We start from the raw sequence: 10,294 nt of genomic DNA, 5'->3' as shown, positions 1-10,294 counted from the left end.
GAGGAATTTACTTTGAAAGGAGGAAAAAAAAAGTAACCAGGAAGTCAGACAGAAGAGGAAACGCTCGCTGTTGTTGGAGCATAAAACTCTGTAAACAACTAAAAAAAGAGTTGAATAAAACTTGCAAACAACAACAACAACTTTGAACCTACTTCATCCACCTTTTGGGGCTCAATCGGGACTATTTCCACCAACATGGACATTGATCCGGTAGGTGATAATGGCGGAAGCTTGTTTGTTTCTTCACCGTCACCGTGTTTAACGACACTCAACAGGTGGATTTTATGGATAACATAACTTTAAATCATGTCATAAAGTTAGTTTAATAAGTGTGTGTTTTAACTTAGCGTTGATTGAGAGAAAGTCCCTTTATATCTGTAGAAACCAAACACTCTTTAGTGGAAATACAGGTTTTTATTGTGAATTAATTTAGGCCAAAATCTTAAAATAACTCTTTTATTCGGTTTTAATTAATTGACATCTTTTTATTTCGCTAATTAAGTCATACTAATGGTGGTTTCCCGCATATTTTAAAACACTTTCTTCACTGGTTGTTGTCTGTAAATACTACATTTTAAAATAAGGTACACAAATAAAACTGTTAAATAAACATAAATAGGAATAATATAAAAGTTGCATTTAAAAAAAAGTTAGAATAAAACAGTGCAAGATAAAAATTAAAACAATTAAATAAAGAGTTTTTAACTATACTTTGATATAGTGGTAAAAAGTGCCACATTTCCCTCTCAAATGCACTTTTTGGGGGTCAAATTCCTATTTTTACATCCTGAGCTAGTTTGATAGTGTACATTTAAGTTATATTATTATTTTAAATTGATCTCAGGGTTATATTTAAGTCATACATCACATGACAACTTAAAAAAAAAAAAGCCTCTCAGTTTCATAGATAGATAGATTGGGAGGGATGAAACCCTCTTTAATGGTCACACACACGGAGCACACAGTGACATGTGTTCTCTGCTTTTTACCCATCCTAGTACCAGGAGTCTAGTAGTAGGAGAGGCAGCTAGTGTACAGCACCCGGGGGGGAAGGGGGAAGTCCGGTGCCTTGCCCAAGGGCACCACGGCAGGGCAGGAGGTGAACTGGGACCTCTCCAAGTAGCAGTCCACACTCCATATTTAGGTCTGGTCGGGACTTGAACCGGCGACCCTACAGCTCACAGTCCAAGCCCCTACTGACTGAGACACTGCCGGATATTAGCTGGGTAGTTAATGTTCTTAAGGTAGTTTAATATAGCTAATTATGTTTCATCTAATCAATAAATCACAGGTAAAAGACGATCAATTCTCCTCTGAAATGCACTTTTTGGGGGTAATATTCCAACTTTTACCTCCTGAGCTACTTTGATACACCGGCTTATATATTTGGTATAAAACTGAGCTAAGAAAGGCATTTTTAAAAGTTGTCATGTTATTAAATGTAGTCATGTTACACTTATATAATACCTCAAATAAATCATAGAATTATTATAGATTTCTAAATGTCGAATACAGCTGTAGTTGTCTCAAACTTGTATATCAGTATGTAGTGTCTCTACTTTAAAGAGTCCTCTCCTGCTGATGTTCAGGTGTATATCAGTATGTAGTGTCTCTACTTTAAAGAGTCCTCTCCTGCTGATGTTCAGGTGTATATCAGTATGTAGGGTCTCTACTTTAAAGAGTCCTCTCCTGCTGATGTTCAGGTGTATATCAGTATGTAGTGTCTCTACTTTAAAGAGTCCTCTCCTGCTGATGTTCAGGTGTATATCAGTATGTAGTGTCTCTACTTTAAAGAGTCCTCTCCTGCTGACGTCAGGTGTATATCAGTATGTAGTCTCTCTACTTTAAAGAGTCATCTCCTGCTGACGTTCAGGTGTATATCAGTATGTAGTGTCTCTACTTTAAAGAGTCCTCTCCTGCTGACGTTCAGGTGTATATCAGTATGTAGTGTCTCTACTTTAAAGAGTCCTCTCCTGCTGATATTCAGGTGTATATCAGTATGTAGTGTCTCTACTTTAAAGAGTCCTCTCCTGCTGATGTTCAGGTGTATATCAGTATGTAGTCTCTCTAGCTTTAAAGAGTCCTCTCCTGCTGATGTTCAGGTGTATATCAGTAGTGTAGTGTCCTCTACTTTAAGAGTCCCTCTCCTGCCTGACGTTCAGGTGTATATCAGTATGTAGTCGTCTCTACTTTAAAGAGTCCTCTCCTGCTGATGTTCAGGTGTATATCAGTATGTAGTGTCTCTACTTTAAAGAGTCCTCTCCCTGCTGATGTTCAGGTGTATATCAGTATGTAGTGTCTCTACTTTAAAGAGTCCTCTCCTGCTGATGTTCAGGTGTATATCAGTATGTAGTGTCTCTACTTTAAAGAGTCCTCTCCTGCTGATGTTCAGGTGTATATCAGTAGTGTAGTGTCTCTACTTTAAAGAGTCCTCTCCTGCTGATGTTCAGGTGTATATCAGTATGTAGTGTCTCTACTTTAAAGAGTCCTCTCCTGCTGATGTCAGGTGTATATCAGTGTGTAGTGTCTCTACTTTAAAGAGTCCTCTCCTGCTGATGTTCAGGTGTATATCAGTATAGTTTCTCTACTTTAAAGAGTCCTCTCCTGCTGATGTTCAGGTGTATATCAGTATGTAGTGTCTCTACTTTAAAGAGTCCTCTCCTGCTGATGTTCAGGTGTATATCAGTATGTAGTGTCTCTACTTTAAAGAGTCCTCTCCTGCTGATGTTCAGGTGTATATCAGTATGTAGTGTCTCTACTTTAAAGAGTCCTCTCCTGCTGATGTTCAGGTGTATATCAGTGTGTAGTGTCTCTACTTTAAAGAGTCCTCTCCTGCTGATGTTCAGGTGTATATCAGTATGTAGTGTCTCTACTTTAAAGAGTCCTCTCCTGCTGATGTTCAGGTGTATATCAGTATGTAGTGTCTTACTTTAAAGAGTCCTCTCCTGCTGAGTTCAGGTGTATATCAGTATGTAGTGTCTCTACTTTAAAGAGTCCTCTCCTGCTGATGTTCAGGTGTATATCAGTATGTAGTGTCTCTACTTTAAAGAGTCCTCTCCTGCTGATGTTCAGGTGTATATCAGTGTGTAGTGTCTCTACTTTAAAGAGTCCTCTCCTGTTGATGTTCAGGTGTATATCAGTGTGTAGTGTTAGTATACATCATGTGCTTCCTTACTGTAGAGCTGCATTGACGAGTCAAATCATTTATAAATCGATCTGCAGAAAATAAATCCCAACTCTGTTCAAACTTTAAATCCAAAATGAACAGAAAATGATATTTTTAGTTTCCAAAATGAGGAGATTTGTTGCTTTTCTTAGTTTTTATATAATTTTGAATTGAATATAGTTCGTTTTCACACGTGAAGACCAAACGAGACATTTACTACATGATTAATCGATTACTCAACATTCTAATTTCCACACGAAACGATATTTAATAATTGTTGATCGCAGCCTTATATTGTGTTAATAACGACTCTGTGACAACGTGTCGAACTCGCTCCTAAAATAATCTAACTAGGTGCAAAACTTGGCTTTAAAAATAGTGATTTCTGAGGTTTTGAAACATCCAGCTTCTACAATAACGAGAGATGCTACTATTTCTAATTTGTGTATCAGTTCAAGTTATTATCTATAGTTTTGCTCTGACAAATAAACACATTTGTCTCAATTTTCTGACATTTTATGGACCAAACATTAATAGATTTTACACAATAATAGTTTGCATTTGATTAAATAGGTAATGGCAGTAAGTCATTGTTGGTTGCAGCCATCCAGCTAAGTTTAACGTGTATCTTCACACATCTAACAGAAGCTTGTCCAGTGTTCGTCTGTTGGTTTTAACATGCAGACTTCTGCTTTAAAAATAGTGATTTCTGGTGTTTTGAAACATTAAAAGTCTAGAAAACCCATTTTTACTGTACGCTACACTGACTCAGAGAGGAAGGGGAAAACCCTGCCGAATGTACGAGTGTTGTTTTACATAATCAGTGTCAAATCTAACTGCCTGTTGTTCCACATTTGACTCGATAAGAACCGGAGCGGTGAGGGTTTAAAGTGATTAATGAAATCCACGCTTTGCATTTACAACCGCATTCAAATGACTTGGAGTCGATTCAACTGATTCACATTTCAGAGAGCTCTTTATCCGGATAACTTTAAGCATATTTACAAGATGATTGAACCATCATTAGGTTTACTGGAAGATGTTTCTATGCACAGCAAGTTCAAGTATTTGAGAAGTCGCCGTCGATGCAGGAACTTTTTAAAAATGTTTCTGTCTTCATCCTCCTTCTGAGAGTTGATACTTGATATCTGTCAGCCACTCAGTGGTTCACTACACTTTAAAGGAGGGAGAGAATAATGATGTTCAGGTGTATATCAGTATGTAGTGTCTCTACTTTAAAGAGTCCTCTCCTGCTGATGTTCAGGTGTATATCAGTATGTAGTGTCTCTACTTTAAAGAGTCCTCTCCTGCTGATGTCAGGTGTATATCAGTATGTAGTGTCTCTACTTTAAAGAGTCCTCTCCTGCTGATGTTCAGGTGTAACATCAGTATGTAGTGTCTCTACTTTAAAGAGTCCTCTCCTGCTGATGTTCAGGTGTATATCAGTATGTAGTGTCTCTACTTTAAAGATCCTCTCCTGCTGATGTTCAGGTGTATATCAGTTGTAGTGTCTCTACTTTAAAGAGTCCTCTCCTGCTGATGTTCAGGTGTACATCATATGTAGTGTCTCTACTTTAAAGAGTCCTCACATGCTGATGTTCAGGTGTACATCAGTATGTAGTGTCTCTACTTTAAAGAGTCCTCTCCTGCTGATGTTCAGGTGTATATCAGTATGTAGTGTCTCTACTTTAAAGAGTCCTCTCCTGCTGATGATGTTCAGGTTGTAATCAGTATGTAGTGTCTCTACTTTAAAGAGTCCTCTCCTGCTGATGTTTCGGTGTATATCAGTATGTAGTGTCTCTACTTTAAAGAGTCCTCTCTGCTGATGTTCAGGTGTACATCAGTATGTAGTGTCTCTACCTTAAAGAGTCCTCTCCTGCTGATGTTCGTGTATATCAGTATGTAGTGTCTCTACTTTAAAGAGTCCTCTCCTGCTGATGTTCAGGTGTATATCAGTATAGTGTCTCTACTTTAAAGAGCCTTCCTGCTGTGATGTTCAGGTGTATATCAGTATGTAGGTCTCTACTTTAAAGAGTCCTCTCCTGCTGATGTTCAGGTGTATATCAGTATGTAGTGTCTCTACTTTAAAGAGTCCTCTCCTGCTGATGTTCAGTGTATATCAGTATGTAGTGTCTCTACTTTAAGAGTCCTCTTCCTGCTGATGTTCAGGTGTATATTCAGTCATGTAGTGTCTCTACTTTAAAGGTAGTCCTCTCCTGCTGATGTTCAGGGTTGTATATCAGCATTGTAGTGTCTCTACTTTAAAGAGTCCTCTCCTGCTGATTGTTTGTTCAGGTTGTATATCAGTATGTAGTGTCTCTACTTTAAAGAGTCCTCTCCTGCTGATGTTCAGGTGTATATCAGTATGTAAGTGTCTCTACTTTAAAGAGTCCCTCTCCTGCTGACTGAGTTCAGGTGTACTATCAGTATGTAGTGTCTCTACTTTAAAGAGTCCTCTCATGTGGATGTTCAGGGTTGTAATATCAGTATGTAGTGTCTCTACTTGAAAGAGTCCCTCTACTTGATGATGTTCAGGTGTTATATTCAGTATGTAGTGTACTCTACATTAAAGAGTCCTCTCATGCTGATGTTCAGGTTGTTTATATCAGTATGTAGGTCTCTACTTTAAGAGTCCTCTTCCTGCTGATGTTCAGGTGTATATCAGTATGTAGTATCTCTACTTTAAAGAGTCCTCTCCTGCTGATGTCCAGGTGTATATCAGTATGTAGTGTCTCTACTTTAAAGAGTCCTCTCCTGCTGATGTTCAGGTGTATATCAGTATGTAGTGTCTCTACTTTAAAGAGTCCTCTCCTGCTGATGTTCAGGTGTATATCAGTATGTAGTGTCTCTACTTTAAAGAGTCCTCTCCTGCTGATGTTCAGGTGTATATCAGTACGTAGTGTCTCTACTTTAAAGAGTCCTCTCCTGCTGATGTTTCAGGTGTATATCAGTATGTAGTGTCTCTACTTTAAAGAGTCCTCTCCTGCTGATGTTCAGGTGTATATCAGTATGTAGTGTCTCTACTTTAAAGAGTCCTCTCCTGCTGATGTTCAGGTGTATATCAGTATGTAGTGTCTCTACTTTAAAGAGTCCTCTCCTGCTGATGTTCAGGTGTATATCAGTATGTAGTGTCTCTACTTTAAAGAGTCCTCTCCTGCTGATGTTCAGGTGTATATCAGTATGTAGTGTCTCTACTTTAAAGAGTCCTCTCCTGCTGATGTTCAGGTGTATATCAGTATGTAGTGTCTCTACTTTAAAGAGTCCTCTCCTGCTGATGTTCAGGTGTATATCAGTATGTAGTGTCTCTACTTTAAAGAGTCCTCTCCTGCTGATGTTCATGGTGTATATCAGTATGTTAAGTGTCTCTACTTTAAAGAGTCCTCTCCTACTGATGTTCAGTGTAGATCCAGTATGTAGTGTCTCTACTTTAAAGAGTCCTCTCCTGCTGATGTTCAGGTGTATATCAGTATGTAGTCGTCTCTACTTTAAAGAGTCCTCTCCTGCTGATGTCAGGTGTATATCAGTATGTAGTGTCTCTACTTTAAAGAGTCCTCTCCTGCTGATGTTCAGGTGTATATCAGTATGTAGTGTCTCTACTTTAAAGAGTCCTCTCCTGCTGATGTTCAGGTGTATATCAGTATGTAGTGTCTCTACTTTAAAGAGTCCTCTCAGCTGATGTTCAGGTCGTATATCAGTATGTAGTGTCTCTACTTTAAAGAGTCCTCTCCTGCTGATGTTCAGGTGTATATCAGTATAGTAGTGTCTCTACTTTAAAGAGTCCTATCCTGCTGATGTTCAGGTTATATATCAGTATGTAGTGCCTCTACTTTAAGAGTCCCTCTCCTGCTGATGTTCCAGGTTGTATATCAGTATGTAGTGTCTCTACTTTTAAAGAGTCCTCTCCTGCTGATGTTCAGGTGTATATCAGTATGTAGTGTCTCTACTTTAAAGAGTCCTCTCCTGCTGATGTTCAGGTGTATATCAGTATGTAGTGTCTCTACTTTAAAGAGTCCTCTCCTGCTGATGTTCAGGTGTATATCAGTATGTAGTGTCTCTACATGTCTCCATGCTTTAATGTTCAAAAAGCTCTGTATTGTTCTCATACTGTCTGTGCTGCAGCACCTCCTTTCACCCTCTGTCTGAAACCAGAGCTGCTCTGATTGGTTAGCTGGTCGGCTCTGTTGTGATTGGTCAACCGCTTAGAGATGTCCCGCCCCTTAGCCTGTCACTTACAATGTGGAGCGCTAGCCAATAGAAGCGTGAGTGTTAAACAGTGATGTCAGTATGTTTATAGAAGTAAACAAAGGAAGGATTTTAGCCTCTGCAGACCATTGACGTGCACTAAAACCTATATAACACACTACAGGAGAGTGGCCGCTGTAAGTTCATGAAAGGAGCAGAGTAGAGGAGGTAACAGGAGAGCAGGGAGACATCAGGCTCTGTTTCCTGGAGACCGTTGTGTTTACAGCCCTGTTGCCTCATGGGAAATGGCTGCCTCTTATTACTCAACATAGACGAAAAGGAATGTTATTCTTACAAAAGCTACGGCGTAATAAACGTGTAAAGGTCCCGACTCCTTCATCTCTTACAATAAGTTGCAGGAATAATAAACAAATGTGGATTTTATTTACGACTTTGAGACATTTTCTTAGGCAAAGTTATTCTATGTTTTCTCACGTTTCTGGAGCTCATGATTCAGAGGCTTTATTGTCATTTAGCTTCAGCTTAGTTTGTCAATGGAAATCTGAAGTCTCCTTCAATAATGCAACATGCAATAAACTGAAGGCATAACAAAACATACAATTGTGCAAGTGCAGTAATTTGCAAGAATAAAAAAAAAAAAGCACTAGCTCCAAACTGGCCCTGGAACCGCTTCGGCGGGAAAAGGGCATTAAAGTCGGTTTGATATAAATTGATTACGCTTTATATATATGTGATTATTCAATATTTGTGTTAGTTTTCTTCAAAACAACATTTTAAATAAAGAACTTTTTGGGAATTATTTTGGAGAAACTGGCAGGTCTAGTTCAGTACAAATTAAATAGCTCCTTCATGAGCACTGCTATAAATAAGATCTGAGGATTATATTGAGTAACCTGGTCATATTTCATAAGTTGAAATTGTATTTTTGGTGTTTTTTATAAGCTACAACTATTTTGATAATCCATTTATTGGTATTTTTCATGCAATTATTTCAGAAAATGCTGTTTATAAGTCTCAGAAATTGAGATATCCTTCTTTCTTTCTGTTTTACATAATACCTAAGTGAATATCCTTAAGTGTGGGACTGTCAAAACAAGACATTTATAGACTAAACAATCAAATCTATTGATTAATAATTGAAGATTAATTGAAAATGGAAACATTCTGTAGTTTTAGCCCACATCACATTCCACTTACTGTAAATGAATGCAATAAAACTAACTTTTGACAGCTTAACGTATTTTTTAATTATTGTTTTTAAAGTAGTTTAAGCCCTACACCATACATTTCATAATAATAACAGTCAATTTTATTTACAAGCGCACTTTTAATTTGAGTAAACAAAACTCAAAGTGCTACAGAGTAAAATGGTTGAAACAAAACGACAAAAACGAATACAACGACAAAACAAAAGCAGTGACGTTTACGCCGGTATGGCAACAAGAGGGGGTTTTAAAGATCTAGTAAAAGTCTATTCTAAAAAGATGCATTTTTAGGCCTTTTAAAAAAAATCCACTGCCGCTCCCATGTGTAATGCTCCTTTCATCAACACATTTCTACATTGAATTACTTTTCTTTTTCTGTGTGGTCCCAGGAGCGAGGAGGAGCCGAGGCGGCGCCGGAGCCCAAAGACAAGGTTCAGATCCTGAAGAACCAGGTGGACGGGGTGAAAGACATCATGACGCAGAACGTGGACCGCATCCTCGCCCGGGGGGAGAGGCTGGACGACCTGATGGGGAAATCTGAGGACCTCCAGCATGGGGTAAGGTCATGATACAGAGATATTATGATGCCAACACGTTCAGTTCAGCAGGATAATCTCCACTTATTAACACCACTTTATGATTTCTGAGGTAAAAAGCTAACGTTCTAGCTACTAACAGACTAAGAATGCTTAAATTAAAACTGATTAATATCTAAAATAAACAAAGATGATGGTTAGTTACCGCCTGTAACTCCAGCTCGATGGTCTGCTCCTTGTAGGAATACGCCTTGTTCTCTCTCTTCATGTTGCCTTTCTTTGTGGTTTCCTTCGAGGCGCTGCAGAAAGAGAGAGGAAGACAGAAGTTACTAAATGCTAAATATAGTGGTCTCAACGTTTTTACTACCGCTAAGCTAAAGGCGGCTAATGTTGGGTTATAAAGGAACTACAGCACGGTCACATGACTTCACGTCACCACCGCTAAGCTAAAGGCGGCTAATGTTGGGCTATAAAGGAAACTACAGCACGGTCACATGACTTCACGTCACCAACCGCTAAGCTAAAGGTGGCTAATGTTGGGCTATCAAGGAAACTACAGCAACGGTCACATGACTTCACGTCACCACCGCTAAGCTAAAGGTGGCTAATGTGGGCTATCAAGGAACTACAGCACGGTCACATGACTTCACGTCACCACAGCTAAGCTAAAGGGGCTAATGTTGGGCTATAAAGGAACTACAGCACGGTCACATGACTTCACGTCACCACCGCTAAGCTAAAGGTGGCTAATGTTGGGCTATAAAGGAACTACAGCACGGTCACATGACTTCACGTCACCACCGCTAAGCTAAAGGTGGCTAATGTTGGGTTATAAAGGAACTACAGCACGGTCACATGACTTCACGTCACCACCGCTAAGCTAAAGGCGGCTAATGTTGGGCTATAAAGGAACTACAGCACGGTCACATGACTTCACGTCACCACCGCTAAGCTAAAGGCGGCTAATGTTGGGCTATAAAGGAACTACAGCACGGTCACATGACTTCACGTCACCACCGCTAAGCTAAAGGTGGCTAATGTTGGGTCTATAAAGGAACTACAGCACGGTCACATGACTTCACGTCACCACCGCTAAGCTAAAGGTGGCTAATGTTGGGCTATTATAAAGGAACTACAGCACGGTCACATGACTTCACGTCACCACCGCTAAGCTAAAGGCGGCT

General features: G+C 39.3%; 1 protein-coding gene across 1 annotated transcript in view; it reads left to right on the top strand.

Moving 5' to 3' along the window:
• The window catches only part of vamp8 (vesicle-associated membrane protein 8 (endobrevin)), a 15,105-nt gene continuing 4,811 nt past the window's right edge, over window positions 1-10,294 (top strand). The window contains exons 1-2 of the mRNA XM_034240618.1: window positions 1-210; window positions 8,964-9,131. Of these exons, the coding sequence (XP_034096509.1) occupies window positions 196-210; window positions 8,964-9,131 (183 nt within the window). The 5' untranslated portion in view covers window positions 1-195. The remainder of the gene's footprint in view (window positions 211-8,963; window positions 9,132-10,294) is intronic.

This window comes from Gymnodraco acuticeps, unplaced genomic scaffold (assembly GCF_902827175.1).
Source record: "Gymnodraco acuticeps unplaced genomic scaffold, fGymAcu1.1, whole genome shotgun sequence".
Classification (NCBI taxonomy): Eukaryota; Metazoa; Chordata; class Actinopteri; order Perciformes; family Bathydraconidae; genus Gymnodraco; species Gymnodraco acuticeps.
The sequence above is the reverse complement of the archived record's forward strand: the minus strand, read 5'-3'. Positions and strand labels throughout refer to the sequence as shown.